We start from the raw sequence: 24,253 nt of genomic DNA on the forward strand, positions 1-24,253 counted from the left end.
GTAAACAATCAAGACTATGGTTGGATCGTGATCAACATCCAGGACAGCCTCCTAAACCGTTATCCACCCACAGATGTTGTTACTGGTATTGTAATCTGTGGTGGGAGTGATCAACCATTTCTATTTCAAGCGAGGTGAAACCATCAATTCAGATCGTCACAGTGTTCAACTCCATGAAGTGCACCGCAAACTTGTACGCAAGCACCCAGCAACGCTCAACACACATGGTGTCCTCTCGCTGTAAGACACGGCTCGCTCACATATCGCGCAAAGAACGGTTCATGCTTTCAATGAATTGCAGTATAAAACTATCTCACAGCATTCCTCCGATATCTTTTCCACTGACTGACATATTTAAGCATCTTGATTCCTTCTTGGAAGGAAGACCTTCCCTGATAATCAGGCAGTGCAACATGAGCTGAAGACTTCTTCGCGATGACTTGATTAACTACGTATTGTACTGTATAGTTCCTTTCTTTGGGGGGTAAACATTTCATTAGCACCAACCTAATAGTATTAACACTGAATCAGTAGTCTAAACAACTTCTAGTTCTGTGCTTTCTTATATTTATACCTAACCAAACTTTTTTTTCTTTTCTTTCTTTTTTTTTTTTTTTTTCCTGTTCTCAATCTTAGTTTATTATATTGACATTTAACTTCGAAGCTAAATGTTTCATTCAGATCAAGGTTATGACACTAACTTAACGCACAATCAGAACTACATTAGCTCCCACCGAGAATCGTATTCTAGTCTCCCTACTCAAATAAGCATACGCATACGCTATGTTGTTTACGAATGTACAGCAACTTAATCAGCCACAGTCACTTCAGTAAAATACAAAATAAGCCAGTTTTCCGCGATTTTAATCACTCAAATATATTAAATATGAATATCTCAACATTAGAAAACTCTTATTTTTGTTCTCTTAGACAAATGTTTTCTTTTTTTTTATCTATTATAAAAAAATAATTTAAACGCCCTAATACGCGTAGGCCCACGAAACATAAAATATTTTACACAAAACAAACTTAAGTTTCATGATTATATATGGTTTAGGTACCAAATTTCACATAAGTAAATCCCCACGCTAAGCGGGTTTGCATATCCAGGCTCCTAACTATGAAAATATTTACGATCACTCCAACCCCAATCATTTCACAGATTCAACCTGTTGTATGTAAGTTATTAGGACATAAAATTGAATGTAATTTATACGAAAAACCCTTTTATGCATTGCAAGACCTGTAACGTCCAAATATTCACCACAAACTTATAGTTGTATCGACATAAACAAAACAAAAAAGTGTGGAGCAGGAAACCACTTTACAACACAAAAGTCAAAAGAGGTCACTGAAGACATACGAACTGGTCGAGCGGTTTGGGTGACTAGTCTGTCAATCAGAAGTTTATGTGTTCAAACCCTGTAGAAAATATTCGTTTTGTTTTTTTTTCTTAAAAGTGTGTTCCTATTTTCATCAGAGGACTGAGAACATTTCTTTGAATAAATCTTTGGAAACTACTTTTCTCTCAAATTCGATTAGAAGCGAACATTATATGAATTGCTAATCTAACATCCACAGTTGAGAACAAAATATTAAGTATGTTCAATATGTCATTATTATCCTTTGATTTGTAGTGAAAAACTAATTATAAGCATTGACAATTTCAGAAGATTCTCCCCCGGTAATGGTCAAGATATGAATGAGAAAAAACTGATAAAACATTATTAGTCCATTTGAGCATGATCGAAGATAACTTATGGCCACGAAGGGGAAATTTATGTCGACAGGATCTCAAATTCTCCGACAGGTCATGCCCTGAAATCTTCACTGTTTGAAAGGTATCCTTAACAAATAGAATATTATATTTATTTCTCCTTCTACGTTTTGAAATGGAAAAATCATAATTTTAAATAGAATTATAATACGATAAGCATAAAGATTTATACAACTAATGAAGTAAATATCCTTGTGTAAGTTATCGATTTCTATTCGGATTAAAACTCGAATATTCGTTTGCATCACATTTTAAAGTAAATCCTCTCTATATATAGTTCCTACTGGAAAGCATGTTTAACTCCAATTACTTAATCAATATTTTTAATAATATATTTTTATTGTAATACTCTTACTATTCAATGTTGTATGCACTTAATTTCCCAAAGCAAAACCTCACAAATGTATAATTGACTAGTAAATATTATCAAATAAATTATCATTTAGTTTACGTAAACATTGCATCGCCTGATTTGAAACTTCGTATTTTAAATAATAATAATAATAATAATAATAATAATAATAATAATAATAATAGTAGTAGTAGTAGTAGTAAAATCATAGCCATATCTTTATCAGAATTTCACGCTTAGTCAATAAATGAATTCAACATAGTCTCTATTCGAAGCTCTATTTAATCGAATCAGATAGAAATACGAAGAGGAACTTCGAGAACAGATAAAAGAAAAATGTTACTTTGGTGGGTTTGAAAGTAACTTTTAAGAGGTTTTTATTTATTTTTTTTTTTTTTTTTTTTTTTTACAATTACAGACAAATGCCTTGGACACTTTTTTCTTTTCTTTAAGTTAACTGATTCACCGAACGTATCTGACATATGAGTAACTTGTCTCTATTTTCTACTCGGTTATACACGTTTTACAATCTTTTCCATTAACCTTGAACGACAAGAACACGAACACAAAAACATCCACGTAGGTATGACAGTTAAAATTCCTAACTTCCCCCACGGGGAATCGAACCCGGAACCACATACACCTGAGGCACACGTGCTAGCCACTAGACCAGCGGGAAGAACAAATAAAATGTATTTTGTAGTGTCTGAAGTTTATAGCTATTTCACCCTGTTGTAGTATGTCTATTGATTTTTTAATGTTTACCGTATTCGTTAGTTTGAGGAATGATATATATTATTGATATAGGTTTTATTACATATTCGGCCATAAATATTATATAAATTATCAGAATTATTCATGATCTTCCATGGAAATTCACTGGTGCATGCGCAGTAGAAACAGAAGAACACAATTTTCTGATGTTGGTCAGAACGCAAATTTCTAACAGGCTGTCTGAATTCCTTGGTGGAAAGCAGTAGTTCCCAACCTAGGGACCTGCAGCTTCCTCCTGAGTAAGCATGAAGAGCGAGTAAGGTGGCGAAAGCTACTGGCATAAAAGAATTGTGCAATAAGTAAATAAAGCACTACTTATTATGACTTTCAAATTCAGCTTGACAATTTTATAATTGCCGTTTTACAAAAACATCATATTGCACTAGGAGGGTATGCAAAAGTTTTGCTGGAAATAAATATAAATTCCTGGGATGATGATTATTATTATTATTATTATTATTATTATTATTGGTCTCCTACTTCTTGGCCAAGATGTGAAATATTCACTACCTTCTTCATACCGCTAAATCAATTTCTTCACTGTTTTCTCGTCACAGCTCATACCCCTAGCTATCTGAATGGCAATTTGTCTAATTGTTGCTCGACCTATGATTTTCCCTCGCATAGTAACAGATAGTTTTCTACAGCTTTTAGAGCGAGGTATTTTGACAACCTGTAGAAATTTGCATTGTGATTCGTATTAGCAATGACAGTAAAGTGGATATTTCTGTTCCTACTGTGCATCATCAGTATCATTATATCAGAAGTATTCCGCCATTACCAGCGGGTCACTTACCGCAGCTGAGAAGCTGCCATGCTCCACGATCTTCTGTTAACCTCTCCATCTTCACATACGATTTTTCTGTTTTGATATCGCCAATAGCCTAATTCTGTTTCTATATAGTCTAATTCGTCCTCTCCCTCTCTTCCCTGCCACCATACCCCTCAAAATACTATTTCCTCCATCCTAAAGGCTCTTTTCGCCATTTCTATCCTTGCTTTTATTTCACGTTCGCATGTCAAATCATCACTAGTAATAGTACTCAGATATCGAAAACTAATCACTTGTTGTTTTTTCCCGCTCCTACTTCTATATTTCACACCGATCGCTTCGTTTCAATCACCATGGATTTTGTCTTTCTAACATTTATTTTCATCTCATATTCTTCACAAGCCTTTCTCAAGTTTTCTACATCTTATTAATTTTCTTTTTAGATTCTACAACAACAACCATATCAACCCCAAACCGTATACACCTCACCATTCTATCTTCTACGGAAATTCCATCTTCATTATGTAGACTCGTTTTCGTTATCTCTTCTAAATAGTTATTAAATAAAATATAATCGGCGGAATATAGCCCTATAATCTCTGTTAAACTCATCTTCCAATTACACTGTCTGTCTACTGCGCATGCACCAGTGAATTTCCATGGAAGATCATGAATAATTCTGATAATTTATATAATATTTATGGCCGAATATGTAATAAAACCTATATCAATAATATATATCATTCCTCAAACTAACGAATACGGTAAACATTAAAAAATCAATAAACATACTACAACAGGGTGAAATAGCTATAAACTTCAGACACTACAAAATACATTTTATTTGTTCTTCCCGCTGGTCTAGTGGCTAGCACGTGTGCCTCAGGTGTATGTGGTCCCGGGTTCGATTCCCCGTGGGGGAGGTTAGGAATTTTAACTGTCATACCTATGTGGATGTTTTTGTGTTCGTGTTCTTGTCGTTCAAGGTTAATGGAAAAGATTGTAAAACGTGTATAACCGAGTAGAATATAGAGACAAGTTACTCATATGTCAGATACGTTCGGTGAATCAGTTAACTTAAAGAAAAGAAAAAAGTGTCCAAGGCATTTGTCTGTAATTTGCAAAAAAAAAAAAAAAAAAAAAAAAAAAAACTAACTCTTAAAAGTTACATCCAAACCCACCAAAGTAACATTTTTCTTTTATCTGTTCTCGAAGTTCCTCTTCGTATTTCTATCTGATTCGATTAAATAGAGCTTCGAATAGAGACTATGTTGAATTCATTTATTGACTAAGCCTGAAATTCTGATAAAGATATGGCTATGATTTTATTACTACTACTACTACTACTACTATTATTATTATTATTATTATTATTATTATTATTTAAAATACGAAGTTTCAAATCAGGCGATGCAATGTTTACGTAAACTAAATGATAATTTATTTGATAATATTTACTAGTCAATTATACATTTGTGAGGTTTTGCTTTGGGAAATTAAGTGCATACAACATTGAATAGTAAGAGTATTACAATAAAAATATATTATTAAAAATATTGATTAAGTAATTGGAGTTAAACATGCTTTCCAGTAGGAACTATATAGAGAGAGGATTTACTTTAAAGTGTGATGCAAACGAATATTCGAGTTTTAATCCGAATAGAAATCGATAACTTACACAAGGATATTTACTTCATTAGTTGTATAAATCTTTATGCTTATCGTATTATAATTCTATTTAAAATTATGATTTTTCCATTTCAAAACGTAGAAGGAGAAATTAATATAATATTCTATTTGTTAAGGAAACCTTTCAAACAATGATAATTTCAGGTCATGACCCGTCGGAGAATTTGAGACCCTGTCGACATAAATTTCCCCTTCGTGGCCATAAGTTATTTTCGATCATGCTCAAAGTAGACTAATAATGTTTTATCAGTTTTTTCTCATTCATATCTTGACCATTACCGGGGAGAATCTTCTGAAATCGTCAATGCTTATAATTACTTTTTAATTACAAATCAAATGATAATAATGACATATTGAACATACTTAATATTTTGTTCTCAGCTGTGGATGTTAGATTAGCAATTCATATAATGTTCGCTTCTAATCGAATTTGAGAGAAAAGTAATTTCCAAAGATTTATTCAAAGAAATGTTCTCAGTCCTCTGATGAAAATAGGAACACACTTTTAAGAAAAAAACAAAACGAATATTTTCTACAGGGTTTGAACACATAAACTTCTGATTGACAGACTAGTCACCCAAACCGCTCGACCAGTTCGTATGTCTTCAGTGACCTCTTTTGACTTTTGTGTTGTAAAGTGGTTTCCTGCTCCACACTTTTTTGTTTTGTTTATGTCGATACAACTATAAGTTTGTGGTGAATATTTGGACGTTACAGGTCTTGCAATGCATAAAAGGGTTTTTCGTATAAATTACATTCAATTTTATGTCCTAATAACTTTTATACAACAGGTTGAATCTGTGAAATGATTGGGGTTGGAGTGATCGTAAATATTTTCATAGTTAGGAGCCTGGATATGCAAACCTGCTCAGCGTGGGGATTTACTTCTGTGAAATTTGGTACATCTTTTGAACTGAAGAATGTGGAAACAGGAGACAAAAGAAAATTTCCACATTTTCTATGAAAATCTTAATTTCCTTCTCCCCCCTCCAACCCAATCAAATTTGAGGACGAACAAAAAATTTCAGATATTCTTCAGGATGTTCTCAACAAATTGTAACAGTAGTGTGATCGTAGGATACACAGAGTGATGAGGATACCACTCAAAGTAACTTGTTAGACGCCATTAGCTAGGGCGGAAAATTAAAAAAAGTTAATTGAAAATTATTGTAGATCAGGTCCTAATAGGCGTACTCACGAAACTTTTTTTTCAAATTACGCGCAACAAACTACATTTTTGTGCTTTAAATACAATAAATGAAAGGAAGGAAATTTCATACTGAAAAGTTGAAATTAAAAGGTTTTAGTGTGTCAACAGTAAGGTATCTCGACCGAGATACTTCATACACTAAGTCTCATATGGAAGTACGTCAAAACATTTACTCCGTGTGTGTTTTTTTTTTTTTTTTTTTTTTTTAAGAAAAAAGTTGGCTTTTATTGGAAAAACTGAAATGTTGGAAACTTTATAATTTTTTTTAAGTGAAGCGTTTTTGATTTGTAAGTGAAGAGTCCAACTGACACATGGAAAACGACATTTTACTATTTTGCTAAGACGCAAGTATGTATTACAAAATAAACTCTTTTTTTTTTTTAATTGTATTCTATACAGGAGATCTCCTCTTGATAAATACATGTTAAGCCAATTCTGAAATTAGGTGTGTACTGAGAAACACATTTAAGGAAAGTAATTATAGCCAAATTACGGTTATTTCAATTCAAGTTTTGATGTACATTTTTGGAGGTGGGTTTTATTGAGTGCTTTTATATGCGGATTTTACACAATAAAACCTACTGCGTATTTTTGGGTTGGGAAAAATTCCAACAATCTTGGTTTAAAAGATGTACGTAGTGGTATCCCGTAACTGTGCCACATTGTAATTCCATATGTTTAAAAAAAAATAAAAATACAGTTGTTGCTCGAATATATCAAAGGTGAATTATGTTAAACCCATTGGTAGGATGATGACAGTGGGGAAAACTCCCAACAAAAACCTCCATATAATATTATGTATACTACAAAACCCTCTTTCTGGAGATCGAATCAACACTACAGATAAAGCCTCTACTAGTAAACCATCATTCTACTTAGAAGTCTCAATAAATGAACGAATATTACCAGAACTGTCAGCAGAATATATTTTGTGATGCACTTGTAATTTCTAAACTACTAGTGATTGTAAGCTAGCGGTTAGCAATCCTACTACGTAATCGAGAAATCCTGACATTGAATCCGATGGCCGGCCAACCTGAGATTTTCCCAGAACTTTTTCTAAGTTCCAGCGTGTGAATGCCGGGATGATACTTTTTAATAAAGGTCCTGTCTGGGTTCCTAAGCCACTGTGGATAAGTATTAATGCCAACTAACCCAACATCAACTACTTAATTCCAATGTAAACTAGCCTCATATGTGGTGTCTGGAAGTATGTTACATAAAGAAAAACAATGGCAACACAAGTTCTTGTCTACACCTGTAGAAAACTGGATTTAAAACATGCGTGTCATTTTGCATTGACGTCAGAACTCGAGTTGAGCAACATATTTTCTAACCAGTCTCAAAAAACATACTATGGTTAGTTGCTCTTAAATATACATTAAAAGCTATCGTCACCAAACAGTGTCAACATACGAGAAGGTAATAAAACGCACTACAATGATTAAAAAAAAAAAAAAAAAATACGAGCAGTTTTACAAAAACTTCCGTCAGCCAGATAATTTTCCAAAGATCTACCTCATTTAGACGTTTGTCCATTTGCTTCAAATACCACCAAGCCAGAGCTTTGTTTTTTAGTGTAATGTCAGATCTATCAATGGTACTTTCTGAAACTGAATCTGAAACCAAAGACGAAATTCTACATATTGAGATATTGAAAAATGTAACAGCAAACTAATTTTTAAAGTTCGCCAATACAATTCACTAAAACCACAGATTATCCTTTACTATTCTGTGAACGTAGAAGTTTAACGCAAATTTAAAGGTATACGGCTGAAGATCAAAAAAATTAGTATCGCTAGTCCGATAATCCCACCCAGAGCAGCTTATATGTATTATCATTTCACCATCCACTTCAGAATTCATTTTTCATAGTTTCTTTTAGTAAAACAAACATAAATTAACAGAGAATTTATGTTTGATGAGAATTTTATAGAATTTATGCTATGTAGAACGTATTTAGATAAGTACCACATTTTTAGTGTCGTACTTAACTAATCACTTTTTCGAAATAAAACCTTATAAAGAAAGAAAAAATTTTCAATTCTTTGCAACTTTCTTCCTACATATTAGAAATTCATCATTTAATGGCCATAGTATTCGACCCTAAGATAACTCCGATGGGCAGACACGGTTGTCTAATCTGCGTTATTACAGTTGTAAAGGCCTCTAAAATTTGGATGCCACAGATGTTTGATACTACATCCATCCTTAGGTTGTAACACAATAATAAGTGTGGTATCGTAAGTTTTCGTTTAACATATAGATTTGAAATATGTAATAACCCGACGTGTTGTACTTAAAAAATAATAACTTTATGCTGGGTTGGCAACACTGTTAATCGGGTAGTATATGTCAACCTATGTCCTACTGTCGAATATGTGTATGTTACAAAATTTCATTTTTCTATTATTTTAAAAATAATCACAAGGGTATTTCAAAATAAATGGTCCACTCAAGTAGGACACTTGGGAAATTCCTATTAAAACTTGCCAGAATGGAAGGATTCGTACCCAGGTATTCTAAACTGCCAAGTGAGAAGCCTGCCCATTTGTCTACGCTGGCTCGAAAGCTTTTTTTTTTTCTTTTTTTCTGTCTGTCTGTTTGTTTAACTTGTCACAAATAAATGTTTCAAGCAGGAATTCGAATATATCGTTACATAAATATAGTCTTATATAAGATACTATGTGAAACATCTGTTTGTTGTTACGTTGCTGTTAAAACAATATTTCAGTATGACGTCATTCTTTAACAGTATGCATTTCTTATGCACAGTTTTGCTCACATGCACTGGAAATTTCCTATTACTTATCACTGCTCATTTTCTAAATGACGCGAGCAGCCTTGGACCGACAATCATTGCGATACTGACTGTGAATGTAAAAGCAGACACACATGTATCAGCCCATGCTGCGAATTCACGTGTAAAAACAGGGGGAAAAAATGTGATTTAGAAGTTTTGTCATCTTTTGTAAAAGCACAAAAGTAAATTTCCCACAATACAAATTATTCCTCATCAGCAGCTTCTGAACGGGAAGCCAATCTTGACTAGTGCCGTCCGTTGAAAATCAGCGCCCGGGGCGACAGTATACAACGGCGCCCCCATACATATATTCCAAGTATTTTTTTCTCTCTTTTCCATTTTTCGCCCGAATTCTGAGGAGCCCCCTCTACTTTGGTACAGGGGCCGTCGCCCCTGCCCCTTCCCTGGCGGCATGGTACTGATCTTGACCAACCTTTCTGTAGCTTTGAAAAAAAATAATTTACTTTAAAATAATTACAAACTTTACAAAATATTAACTTGATAAACTTACAAAGGGTTAATAAAAATAAATGCTCGTACACCTGCATTACAAAGATCATGCTACAATGGTAATACAGTACAAAATGGCACGATATAAATTAGAGCCTGAAATAATATGATTATAAACTCGCGATTTCAATAAAGAAAATTAAAAGTTATGGCTTTCAATTCAGTTTATACATAAATGTTACCATTATATTTATTGATAAATCATTCGTTTGAATCATTAATTATTACTTTCACAGCATGAATTCAAATCTATTCAAAATTTCTATTATATAATACTGACTGATCACCTTTCAATGCAGAAATTATGAAATGAAATGAAATCTGAGTTTTACGTCCCACGGTTATGCCGGTTAGGCTAAAGGAGACGGCAATGATGAGTGATGAATGAAATGGTGGAATTAAGAAAGTGGGAGGAAACGGGAGAACCCCGGGGAAAACCCACACACACGGTGTTTGTCCACCACAAAGTTCACTTGGCGGGGGCTGAGATCGAATGCAGAAATTAGTTCTGTGATCAATGGAATGATAGATTAAAAGTGAAAACAACTTCTTCCAGGAAAGTTTCTTCTTTCATTAATATTACTTTAATGCGCAAAATTACACATTCCGTTATTCAACTCGTATCGAATCACGGATTCAGCAGCTGTCAACTAGATTCACGTTCAAACAAAACAGGAGAACAGAAAAGAAAAAAATAGAGGAGGGATACGGGAGGACGGTCAGCAAAGAACAAGTCAACTTGAAAAATGTCTTTTCATTGAAAAATTGGTGTCTAGTCAACAACAAATGACTATCACAACATGCCATGCGTAACATGGATAATGAGATCACTTCTGCCAGAAATGTGTTATCCGAAGTATTACTTACTACAGAGCAAAATGGTTTGTATCTTCATGAGAAATAATGATGGTATTGTAATTCTTATGTATATTACCTTGACCTAACTTTAACGACTGATTTCTTTAGTATTACAAAGGCTTATAATTACTGGACAGGGATCCCGCAACATTTTCAGAGCGGGATGAGAGTGAGAAGAAAGAAAGAAAAAAAAAGTGCATTTAATTTCCAAAACTGTTTTGAGAAATTTATATTCACTTGAATTGTTTCATTGAACACACACTTTCTTTTCGGGCCCATTCCTACCAACTATCAAATCGCATAAACAAAACACCGCACGTAATGAATACAATTAAATCCTAAAACGAACAAAGTAAATTACAGTTTCTTAACTAGCATGTGTAAACTTGTGTTGCCTGTTACGTCTTATCTATCTCGTATCTGCTTCAACAGTCTAGCAGCGGCCCAGCGTACCCAACCACTTGACGAAACAGAACGAAATTTTACGGCCTTCTATTCACTAATCCGCAAATCCCGGATACAGCCATGAATTCCGAATCACGAAAATCTCGTACTATAAACCTAGCATTACACTATTACACTACAGTACATTATAGGCGATTTTAACAATTTATTTTTGGTCTATTTTATTATTACTAAAAATAAAATAAACTGAAAAGATATACACAACACCCTCAATTTATTTAACACTCCAAATAAACTTTTTAATATCTGGCATATTTAATTAGTCGGATTAAAAATTGCTTTTAAAAGGCTCTGATCTAGTGAGAGCTCTCCACTCCTGTCTAGGTGTTGAAGCAAACAGGATTGGCTGGCGATATCATACTAGGAATATAACAATCCTTTTAAGGATCCCCAGCTGCATGTCAATCTTAACAAAATCTGCCTCATTGTATCAGAGTTCAAGTGGTAAAACTAATAAATCTGATTTCATTGTAGCAATCATACGAAGGAAAAATATATTAACATATTATTTGCGGAAAGTCGTATTTGGTTGGGAGTGATATTTAACTTAATTCACAGCGAGTACATCTAAATAATCCCCCCCCCCCTTCAATACATAAGGGCACTGGCGCGACACTGATTGGGAACAACTGCTTTAGCAGAGTATTAAAACTAAGGTGATTCTATTTTAAAAATCTACTAATGACCCTTAGGAATAGTTTATGATTTCTTCGGCAGTAGGTGAGTTAGTTTGTTTGTTGGATGTCCACAACAGAAGTAAACGAGGATGTCAAATACCCAATTTTATCAGCATTTAGCATTAACTTGACCCTTTTGCGCACGAGATGGGCTTAAGAGTCTTCATCCCGGCGAAATTAAAATATCGCTAATTTTACAGAAATTATGTGATATCTTCAAACAGATAAAAGATAATCGAAATGTGGAACAAGAGCACCCTAGTCAATATTATTTTACATGAGAAACCGTTATCACGTCTCACTTATCTGCTTTCGATTTCGAGCCATTTTGAAAATCGGCATTTATTTTCGCGTTTCTAAACAGCTGAAAACGGAAAGCCGCTAGGTGACTTGTGATAACGGTACCTCACGCAAAATAAAATTGTCTAAGGCACTCTTGTTCCATATTTCAGTTATCTTTTATCTATTTAAAGATATCACATAATTACTGTAAAATTAGCGGTATTTTAATTTCGCCGCGATGAAGACTCTTAATGTCCCAAATCTGAGAGGGTCAGGCCTAACATCGTTTGACAGTTGAAGTTAGTAGATGTATAAGAAGTATTAATTCTTATAACCAGACGTAAGGTACTGTGTGTCATGAAGATGAGTGAAATTTCCGTAAAACTATTTTACAATTTTATCTGCATAAAGGCGCTAATGTTGCGCAGGTCATGAAGAAATTTTTTGCTGTCTATGAGAAAGATGCGTGATCAAAAGCAATAACCCAAAGATAGTTCAATGTCTTTTGATCTGGAAATGTCAATGTCTAAGATGCTCCTATCAGTGCACTACCAATCATAGCAAAAGTATGGTATGTAAGAAGTAAAGACATCGCCAATGACCTGAACATTCGAAAGCTTGCTACTAAATGAAGTTCGACGTTTGGATGGCACATGCTCTGACTAGAAAACATTTACTGAATCGAACTGCCATCTGCGAATACCCACTGAAACGCAACGAACTCTAGTTGTTTCTGAATCAGTTGACCACGACTGATGAAAAGTGGATAACATACAACAATGATGTGCAAAAAAAAGCTCGTGGTCGAAGTAAGAAGCTCCATAACCTGTCACAAAGCCCACACCGACGTCCAGCAAGGTTATGCTGAGCGTTTGTTGGGCATCCTGCATCACGAGCTGCTACCACCGAGCAGAAAGATAGACTCGGATTTGTACTGTAAAGTGCATCTAGCAATTCAAAAGAAATTGTCAACCGAAAGGGTGTTGTATGCAGCATACCGCGTTGAGACATCTTTAACGATCCATCGGAAACTGGGAAAACTTGGCGGGAGTTGTAATGCATCCATGGTATAACCCGGTTTTGACACTGTCAGACTATCATTTGTTTCGGTCTCTGCAAAAGTCTAGATGGTGTTCATTTCAAAAGACAGTTACGAAAACCACGTGAGAGCAGAACGTGAGAATCTTTTTACCAGAAACGAAAGAAGTAGAGGAACGGGATTATCACTTTGCCGTAAAAATAGTAGACCACGAACAAAATGGTGCAATTGTGGTTTCATAATATTTTAAAATCACAAGAAATGCTTTCTCAATTTTGATTTCCAAAGACTTAATACTTTTTAGACATGACACTGTTAGTTAGCCATAACTTTCTTTTTCAATTCCAATTCGGCTTTTAAGGATGTTCCATTACATGTCTTGCTAGAAGAGTGAGAGAGTGAATCACCAGCAAAATATTGTATATTTCCATCAATTTCTACGTTGCATAAATCGTTAGTACGTGTTAAATATATAACTAACCGAATGACCGTTCCATACTTTAGTTCTAAAATTACTTCTAATTTGAGCGGTTGCTTTTCTGCTTAAATACGTACCAACCCAAGATAATGATATACCTTCTATCTCATATTTCTCAAGTTTGTATATAGCAGAAGTTTGTGCTATCAGTATGGTATTAAATGACTAGCATAAGTCCGTTTCTTGTTAATAACCATGTCTTCACAAATTATATTTATTTATAAGTATCTGCTCTATTTATATAGTAATTTGTTCTGAAAACATGTTAAATAAAGACAACTAGCCTATTTTTCATACGTTTTTCAATTTCCAATTTAGCATAGAAGTCATTTATTTACTAATCGAACGTAAAGAATTCATTTCAAATATTCAATATTACTGACCTGACGTGTTCCTAACATGTCACTATTTCTCTTTTCAATTTCTTATCCATATTTCCGGCAAAAGTCTCAATTGCCTTTAATCGGGATTTATTCAGCTGTGCTATTTATCAAATGTTAGATAATTGTACTTCAGCAGCAAAGTATCAACTTTTAGGAAGTATGTATTCCCAGGGTCAGGCTAAGAACGGAAACTCTCTCTTTATATAGAATGCCTTATATATAGTCTCTTTATATATAAGGCTACCCAATTTATAAATTAAAAACTTCACTTTGGAAAGAAAAATATTAACATCTTAAGAAAACATCCATTTTTCTGTAAGTTACTTTGGTAAATGTGAAAAAACACTGTAGAAGCAAATGAACAGTCATAATGTAAGATCTAAATCATATGCGTATGCTTAAATAATTTATGTTAGTAGAATATGAACTCTGAATATTCTCTCTCTCTTTCTCACCAAGATTCTTTATTTTACCCATTAATTTCAAGCATTCGGCATCTGTCACTGAAAAACTGAAGTAAAATCGCGTAACTTTGCTCACCTGCTTTACGATGTTTTCGTTAATTAAACTTAAAAAGTTTACTAACAAGGTTTCTACATCGGCAGTTAGCGTATATTAGCGCGATCTTTCTTTCTCTCTTTTTAACTTTCAATGCACATGTTACCTTTGTCATAACAAAACAATTAAGGAAAAATCACCCACTCCGATTCTCATTGCTCTTATATCCCATCGCAGTTATCTGACTTAGGTTTGCACCTTCTTAAATCAGGTAAGACATCAAATTCCTTCAATTCTGGTACTGCGCCGAATATCATGTGCCCACACCAGAATCGAAACCGAAACCAAGCATGCTAATCATTGGCTTCATGGGAACACAAAGAAACTTTTTTTTTTTCAAAGATCTTTGTTTCAAGATCCAAAATTTTTCCCCAAATTAACTTTAGCTTCTGTCATAATAATAATAATAATGATAATAATAATAATAGACCGATTCCATTTCAAATCGTCCAGGCAAACCACAATTGGTCCCCATCATAGTCTCAGATTTCATTTATTTTTTTTATATGGGATCTACATGCAATATTATTAGACCCATATTTTTTCTTATTGCTGAAAAAAATTTTTCCTTCGATTTACAGCCTTCCAAAATGGCTGCCCTCCTTTCGGATTGCTCTAAAAACTGAAAAACATGTCAAACTAAAAATTTTATTGTAGAGAAACGAGTATACTTAGTAACATAATCGCAAAAAAGGAAGAGTATAAGGTTGTATGTTTCGGTGGAGGACAAAAATTCGTTTATTGGTCCAATAGGAATCACGCAATTCACTCGCAATGTTGCCAACTTTGGTGAAATTTTTGCTAACTTCAAACATTTATTTTTCTGTCCTCACGAGCAATATCAACCATCTGCTTCTAGCATCGAAATCTACTCCATAAGGTCGCTTGAAAATGTAAAGGACTTATGTTTCCGATTATTACATCCCACGTTATAGCATGATGAAAAGCTGAAAATTTCATTAAGACGCCATGTTTGGACGCCATTTTCTCAAAAACCCCACCTTTTAAAAATCTGATTTTTTTACAACTATTGAAGAAGTACGTAAGTATTTAATATCCGTTAACCGTTCATGCGGCTGCAGCCCCTAACATTCGCAATTAATTATTGAAATTTCGATTTTTGTACTTGCAATGTAAATATTTCCTATGGGTATTTAGGTCCTATACACAAGACGATTTGAAAGGGAGCATGGAAATTTTAAGGGATGAATCCTGACATGAAATTCAGTAGGAAAGTTCTTATAAACATAAGTTGAATTCGGCTTTGTTTTCGAGTTACAGGGTTTCCAACTCGGGACCCAAAATCGGCTCGGGACAATTGAAAATAAAATATATATTTCACATTAAATCAAAAACTATGTGTTAAACTTATGATGAAGTTCTTAAAGTTGATTTGTATCAAATATGATGATTTTTACGTTAGTTCCAATTCGGTTGGCAGTGTTGCCAACTTGGTAGCACTTTTACTTGTTTCCAAATTACATTACATGTTTTTCATTTGATATTTGGTATTCATTAATGATTGTAAACATCACATGAAACACAATTTTCCCCACATCATCACAGTTTTCGAAAATTTACATGTATTTTATTAAAAGGTTTTATCTCGTGCGTTATTGATAACTCGCAACATTAACTGAATTTCACTTGATGTTTGCCATTATTAATAAAACCAAAATCTCGAATAAAAACTACGTCTGTGTAAGTTGTAATAATAATAATAATAATAATAATAATAATAATAATAATAATAATAATAATAATAAAGAAGAAAATTTATTTTTATTATTGCAAAACCTCTCATAACTCCACGCATCAAGTTCGAACGTGTCCAAGAAGTTCTGCTGCAACCACAAAACAGTTCATTACGTGATTCGGTGTCGTGAACATTGTCCTAGTGTTCTATAGAATCATGAAAATTGTTTTCACTGGTAACATGACATTGTAGTGCACTAGTTAAAAGTGTTTGTGTGAATAACAATAGGACCGTATTAAATGTGTTGATTATTCTAAAAGGCATAAGAGGATTGTATACAGAAAGAATTCTTGACAAAAATTTTATCTTGCGGTAAAATATATGTATTGCGTACAGCGCGTCTGGCAAAACGTAGTATTAAGAGAGAATGATTATTTGTGTAAACGGTGCTTTGAGTATTTACCGTGAACAACGTGAATGTGTGTGAGATATTGGTGACCACGGATGAAGGTGTAAATATGAAATTATGCACCAGCAAGATAAAGAATCTGTTCCTCTGAATGTAGATTTGGAAACCATTAACCAGACAGTTAACATGCTAAACATGAATGTGTCGCCATTAAAACGGCAGTTATCGGTGAAACCTAGACTACGCTGAAGCATTCACCTCTCAAAATTTTTCATACTGCTTTTCAAATCGCTTTGTGTACAGGACACAAATAATCATCCTCCCCTAATAGTACGTTTGGGCAGACACGCTGTACGCAATCCATATATTTTACCGCAAGCTAAATTTTTTATCTAGAATTCTTTCTGTGTACAATCTTCTTACGGCTTTTAGCATAATCAACATATTTAATACGGTCCTTACTATAATAGGACTTCCCCATTGTTATTGACAAACACTTTTAACTAGTGCACTACAATGTCATGTTACCAGTGAAAACAATTTTCGTGGTTCTAGAGAACACTGTTCACGACACCGAATCACGCAAACTATCAATAACGCACAAGAAGTTTTCGAAAACTGTGATGATGTGGGACAATTGTGCTACATGTGATGTTTACAATCATTAATGAATACCAAATATCAAATAAAACCCATGTAGTGTCGTTTGGAAACAAATAAAAGTTCTACCAAGTTGGCAACACTGCCAACCGAATTGGAACTAACGTAAAAATCATCATATTGATACAAATCAACTTTAAGAACTTTATTATAAATTTAACACATAGTTTCTGATTTAATGTGAAATATATATTTAATTTTCAATTGTCCCGAGCCGATTTTGGGTCCCGAGTTGGAAACCCTGTAACTCGAAAACGAAGCGAAATTCTACTCATGTTTATCGGAACTTTTCTATTGGATTTGATGTCAGGATTCATCCCTTAAAATTTCCATACTCCCTTTCAAATCGCCTTGTGTATATGACCTAAATTCCCGTAGGAAATATTTACATTGCAAGTACAAAAATCGAAATTTCAATAATTAATTGCGAATGTTAGGGGCTGCAGCCGCATGAACGGTTAACGGATATTAAATACTTAGGTACTTCTCCAATACATGTAAAAAATTCAGATTTTCAAAAGGTGGGTTTTTTGAGAAAATGGCGTCCAAACATGGCGTCGTAATGAAATTTTCAGCTTTTCATCATGCTATAACGTGGGATGTAATAATCAGAAACGTAAGTCCTTTACATTTTCAAGAGATCTTATGGAGTAGATTTCGATGCTAGAAGCAGATGGTTGATATTGCTCGTGAGGACAGAAAAATATATGTTTGAAGTTAGCAAAAATTTCACCAAAGTTGGCAATATTGCGAGTGAATTGCGCGATTCCTATTGGACCAATAAACGAATTTTTGTCCTCCACCGAAACATACAACCTTATACTCTTCCTGCTATTGCGATTATGTTACTAAGTACACTCATTTCTCTACAATAAAAGTTTTAGTTTGACATGTTTTTCAGTTTTTCGAGCAATCCGAGAGGGGGGCAGCCATTTTGGAAGGCTGTATATCGAAGAAAAATTTTTTTTCAGCAAAAAGGAAAAATATGGGTCTAATAATTTTGTATGTAGTTTCTTAGTTTAAAAAATAAACTAAATCTGAGACAGTCGTGTGGACCACCCTGGACGATTTGAAATGGAATCACTCAATAATAGGTGTAAATGAAATACGCAATTTTATTTTGCAGCGTGCAATATTTTAAAATACGGTATGTTATCAATCACTGTCCTGCAAAAAGTAAGTTTACACTGGTGGTTAGCGTTCTTGCTACGCAATCGGGAGGTTCCGGGTTAGAAATCCGCACCTTTCACTGAGATATAAATTAGTTCCCGAGCTGAACGACGGGAAAGTACCTTCACATATAGACTTGTAAACATTATTATTATTTTATTTATTTGTCTAAAGAGTACGCTCCAAGGCTAAGGTAACTGATAATAACAATGAAAGAAATGGTGGAACGAAGAAAGTGAGAGTGAGGGAACGAGAGAACGCCAAGAAAACCCACGCATACGGTGTTGGTTCACCACAAAACACACTTGGTGAGAGCGAACATCGAACCAGTGACTCCACGCACCACAGATTTAAGCATCGCGGTCCCCATTGTCAGAAAAAAAATGAATTATTTTAATTTAACAGCCGATGATTATGCCCATTAAGCTAAAGGAGAGGATTAATGAAAATAAATGACTGAGAAATTATAAAACTTTGTGCTCTCCAATCCGGAATCGAACCCAAGACCGTGTGCGCCAAAGGCACATGCACTTGACTAGCGCGGAGGAGTCCCCATTAGTGTCCGGTTCATATTGGATATTGATAAACTGACCTAAGAGCTAGGATGAATTGACTAAAATGAACTACATAGCCAATGTGCATTTTTAAATATATAAATAGCTGTAACTCATTATGTAGTTTTACGTTCAATTATGCACTTACGCTACAGAAGACGGTAATGATTATAATGAAGCAAATGAAGGAAAGAAGAAAGTGAGAGTAAAGACAGAATCTCGAGGAAAGCCACACATACGGTACGATGTTCGTTCATCAACAAGCCTATTTCGTGCAAGGGGCCACAGCATCTGGCGATGAGCGCTCTACAACTGAGCTACTTCGACCCTATATTGCGAAGGAGGAACATACGGTATCTAAAATGGTAAAATTCCATTGAACATTTATCGATGTTTGTGACATTATTGAATGCTTACCATTCTTGATTCACAAGCTACCTCATTAATATTTCTCTTACGAACTCGACCTAGTTTCAAAAACAATCCTTATGCAGATTAAACTTCGATAAAATCCCCTAAATTCTGAGTTTACATCCGTGATTACATCTGTAATCAACCCGTTCAAGGTCTAAAAATTCTAAATGTGCGTAGACTTATGTATTATCATCATTTTAGTCTCTTCAGCTTGAGCTTTCACGTGATTCGCGGGAACGATCTCGGGTATCTTTTAGATTCTCCTCCAATCTTGCACATATAGGATATCCAGTATTGCTTACTTCACAAAACATAGCTGAGCGAACGAAGGGGGTTAGAAGCCCCGCAAGGCTCGTTGATTTCTACCTTTATCACAATTTAGACAAAAATAAGGTATTCGGCTCTGGAGCTATGAAACGAGTTTTGGGAGATTCTAAATGCCATCCCGGATTTCTTCCTTGCTTCTAATAGAACGTAGTCTAGAAGGCGAATTTTGTATACAAAACAAAGTACGATCACACTTCAGGTATTTCTAACGCTCGTCAATGTGTTCGCGAAAACAACAAACGGTTTTTCTCACTTCATTCTTAGCCTATGATGAGCGACCACTCGATCATCGATACTGGTTATACTTTGTAGCTACAGTAAAAACAGTGTATTTACAGCCTTTGTCCAGAGTAGGGCCGGCATGTTAAGGCTTAGGTTAGTTAAGTGTAGCTTCTATATTTCTGGACCTACTCTGCGGCACTTTACTTACCCGGATTTACTTCAATACATGGTAACCATATAACAAAATGGGGTTAAATTCCAAAGTTGGGCGTCGGTTTCCAGCAAAATTTTTAAAATTTACAGGAAAGACGTGGATAATTTGATCGTTTGTGTGCTTGATAATATATAAGAGTCTCGAAAAATCTGTTTATTTGTTATATATATGCAGCTATAAACATGGGACTATACGGCGAGCGGAGGGAACTACTTGGCGCAAGGTAACCAAACAGTTGCATTGTGGGAAAGAAACGAGCATTTATGTTATCAACATGGCGAATGTACAAGGGCAATGAAGTAACAGTTTTAACATGTACGTTGATAATGAGCAAAATCTTTTAAAAGTTTGTGGAGAGCAAGGATTAATGAACCTAAAAACAAATTGCAGATAGTGTGCAAAGGAGATAACAGCGAAAAAACGTGGAGAAAGCGGACGCCCAACTTTGGAATAAATGCCACAAAATGTTACAGAAAGCGAGTTGAAGCACATCTTCGTTTATGTTTAGATGGAGATAAATGTTAATTGGACATAGCTAACCTAATATTAACCGAAATTTTCACGTTTTTGGATTGGAAGGCTGGCCGCTCTCAACTAAACATTGGCCAAAATCTTTTATAGAGGAATATTTTCCCAAAATATGTACCAGATCTGCAACGTTACACTTTAAGCACAGTAAAAGTGCAAGGTTATTCATAACTAATAGCCTGATTTATTATTATTATTATTACACTTACACTTGAAGATTAGAATAGTATCTTTAAACTGAAGAAACAGTGAGCACTGATTTTAAGAAAAACCATGGCCTACCTATTTCTCGAAGAGCAAACACATATCATTTTTAACTTTTCAGTTTTTAATTATTTATTTATTTTTTTTAAATTTAATTTTGGTAATCCATTTCTCCTTTCCCGAACTATGGATTACTCACTTCACAACTGATCATAAAACGGTTTTTTATCATGAACTTCTAGAAGAAATTACAAATAAAGTCTTGAAACTTACTAATATTTTAAAACAAGGTTTCTAAACTTTTAATTCCAATCACTACACAATCATTAAAAACGAACACAATTCGTTAGTAATTAAGTACAAATAGAAATTGCATCCTACCTGGCATCTGCAAACAACATCTGCTTTTGTTGCCAATAAATCAACAAGTTTTCCTTTTCCTTCATCTCCCCATTGTGCCCCAAGTACTACAGTAACTGTAGGATATTTTTCAGTCCTTTGCCTCTTTCTAAGAGAAGCCGGCAATTCTCCATTCACCTCGACGTGGTTATCTGCCATATTTCCATTGCAAGTAGGGATTTGGCGCGAGCGATTTCCCATCGTGCTTTTATTGATAAAACGAAAAGTTGGAGACAGTGGCGCTACGTAGTGTTTCAAGCAGAAAACTTCAGTAGTAGGAGAAGTTCTGAAAGTTCTATGAAGTTAAAGATGTAACCTCGCCATACACACCAGTCCACAGACGAAGGCACCTTACGGTAACCGAATTTGGTTGTCACACACCAACCAGCTTTATGCTTGCGAGTTTGCTTTTATGTAGCTGAAATTGGCAAAATGTCAATTGCAGAGGGCTCTCGCGAAGATGACGAAAGGCTATCGTCCAAATGGTTTGCGTCAAGATCCCAGTTTGTAAATTATCAAGACCAAAAATACTACGTACAAACACTTGCGCTAAAATCAATTGTTTAGCGTAGGTCACGTGAAATCTCTACATTTCTTTACCCAATCATAATTCTCAAAATAAGATTTTACACGCATCTTCACCATTCATTTCTCATCTTCAATATGCTATATCACATACGGTAATTGAAAGCAAGGTCAGGGGAAAATAGATGAGCATTTTCATAATGCCAAAACAAATATAAGAAAAAAAATCTTAAAAAAAAAAAAACTACTAAATAGAAACATTAACACTGGTTGGTTTGTGTTCTCGTATAGCTTTCTGAATGAACGCAGCGCTTAGTGATTAAACGTCATTAGAACGTTGTCACTTTACATAAATGATTGTGAAAAGGAAATCTAGTTTAAACTTTTAGCAGGTTTATTGTTTCGTCCAATTACCATTTCATAAAATTTACACTATACTAACTTTTGTTCTATTGTTTACTTTAATAAGATCTCAAAAACTAATGTAATAGTGTAATAGGTTGAATATACTATGAGGAAACGTTATAGATTCTGGCTGACTCTGGTCTTTTTAACAAACTGAAATCACCAGTGTTTTAGTAAGCATTTTGTTTTCTCAGATCAAATCTCCAAAATTTCAGATGAAACACGATTTTTTTTCACTGTGCATATACTAACTTTTAGTTTGTCATTTTTCAATATGGAAAACTGATTCTTTAGCTGAAAATACTTGATATACCTATAGGTGAAATGGTGGTATGGTACACGTATGTACACTATTATTATTATTATTATTATTATTATTATTATTATTATTATTATTATTATTATTATTATTATTATTATTATTATTATTATTATTACTATTATTATTAAGTAGGCCTATTCTGCGTTTTGTAAGGTCCTAGAAGTAATGAGTTTCTTTAGGGGGAGAGGCTGAAAATGTTTCTTCCACGTCTCTTGATCTTTAGCTTCCTCTTTTAACTCACAACATTTTCTTCTGTTTTTTTAAATCATCGATTAGTTGTGTTCTTCCTATTCCTCGCTTTCCTTCTCTCTCTCCTTCTGTGGCGGTTTGAAGAAGACAATTTCTTCTCAAGATGTGTCCAACCCAATTGGCCTTCTACGAAGAATACTGGCTAAAAGCGTCCCCTTTTCTCCTATCCGTTTTAAAACGCCATTTGTTACTTGTTTAACAGGGAAATGGTTGCGGTAGCATGAAAATATGATCTTATACTTCATCTGTACTCTTTCTCATAAAAACAATCATTTCTTTTTCTGAAAATATAGGTGAAAGTATTTTACATTTACTTATCGTCTTCTCTGGTGCAGAATAATATCCGTTTAATACTACGTAGACGTAGTGACTTGTATTATTGGAGTCTCTCAAAGCTTTGGAGCCCACCCAACAAAACTTTCTGGGTGCATGCCTGCTCTAACCATACAGTCCAATATTCCATATATAACACTTCACCAACTTTTTCCTTAGTTCAATGTTAAACCTGTTATTTAACAGTGGTCTTTTCTTATCCAATGATTCTTTGGCTATGGCAATTCTTGACCTGGTCTCTTTGGTACAGTGAGCGTCTCTCGTCAAAATACTTCCCCGATACTTGCAATTATCAACGTCTTCAAGTTCTCTTTGTTCTACTCTGACCTGTAAGAGTGTGTTCTCCATGGCTTCAGATTTTTTAATATTAATTTCCATTCCATATATTTTCCCATTGTCAACTATTTTGTCAATCATCTCTTCTGTTCTAGCTAGTATCATATGCATACCTGATCTTGTTAATGATATTCCCTCCAATCTTGAAATTTCCAATTCCCATTAATGCTTTCTTCATTAAACATTTACTATAAATGTTGAATAATTGGGATGACATTTGACATACACATCTTGTCTGACTCCTCTTCCAGTCTCCACACGATTGCTTTCTTCTTCATTCGAGTGCAATTTCACTTGTTGTCCTATAGAATGTATAGTAGACTTATAGTACGTTTTGTCTATAAAATTATTATCTTTCGCGTCAGCATCGTATTGCTTCTTTGCATATGGATACTGCCGAATATGATTTCTTTTGGGGCGTTTACACTTAGTCGATTTGCGTTCGATTCAGTTGAATTGACGTCACTTTCAACTTAATCGACCGTGTAAACGGGACTTCAACTTAATCGCTTGTTGATCGAAGGCGACTAATCGATTGGCAACTGAATTAAAAGACGTTCTATTTTCTGTGGTTGAAATAATTGAACACATCCATCAATCTGATTCGGCCTAGTTGCTTCGATTTAGTGGCAAATGCAGCGAGTCGATTTAGTCGTGCA

The 24,253-nt window shown here is 34.4% G+C and overlaps 2 protein-coding genes across 3 annotated transcripts in view; one reads left to right on the forward strand and one right to left on the reverse strand.

Annotated features, from left to right (window-relative positions):
- Nucleotides 1-21,817, reverse strand: part of Adss (adenylosuccinate synthetase) — a 111,841-nt gene extending 90,024 nt beyond the window's left edge. The window contains exon 1 of the mRNA XM_081730654.1: nt 21,407-21,817. Coding sequence (XP_081586780.1) covers nt 21,407-21,625 — 219 coding nt within the window. The 5' untranslated portion in view covers nt 21,626-21,817. The remainder of the gene's footprint in view (nt 1-21,406) is intronic.
- LOC145664209 (cyclin-A2-like) overlaps nt 1-24,253 on the forward strand; it is a 246,270-nt gene that overhangs the window by 69,296 nt on the left and 152,721 nt on the right. The gene's annotated exons all lie outside the window — the stretch shown is intronic.

Source organism: Thermobia domestica, chromosome 11 (assembly GCF_964235325.1).
Source record: "Thermobia domestica chromosome 11, izTheDome1.hap1.1, whole genome shotgun sequence".
In the NCBI taxonomy this organism is placed as follows: Eukaryota; Metazoa; Arthropoda; class Insecta; order Zygentoma; family Lepismatidae; genus Thermobia; species Thermobia domestica.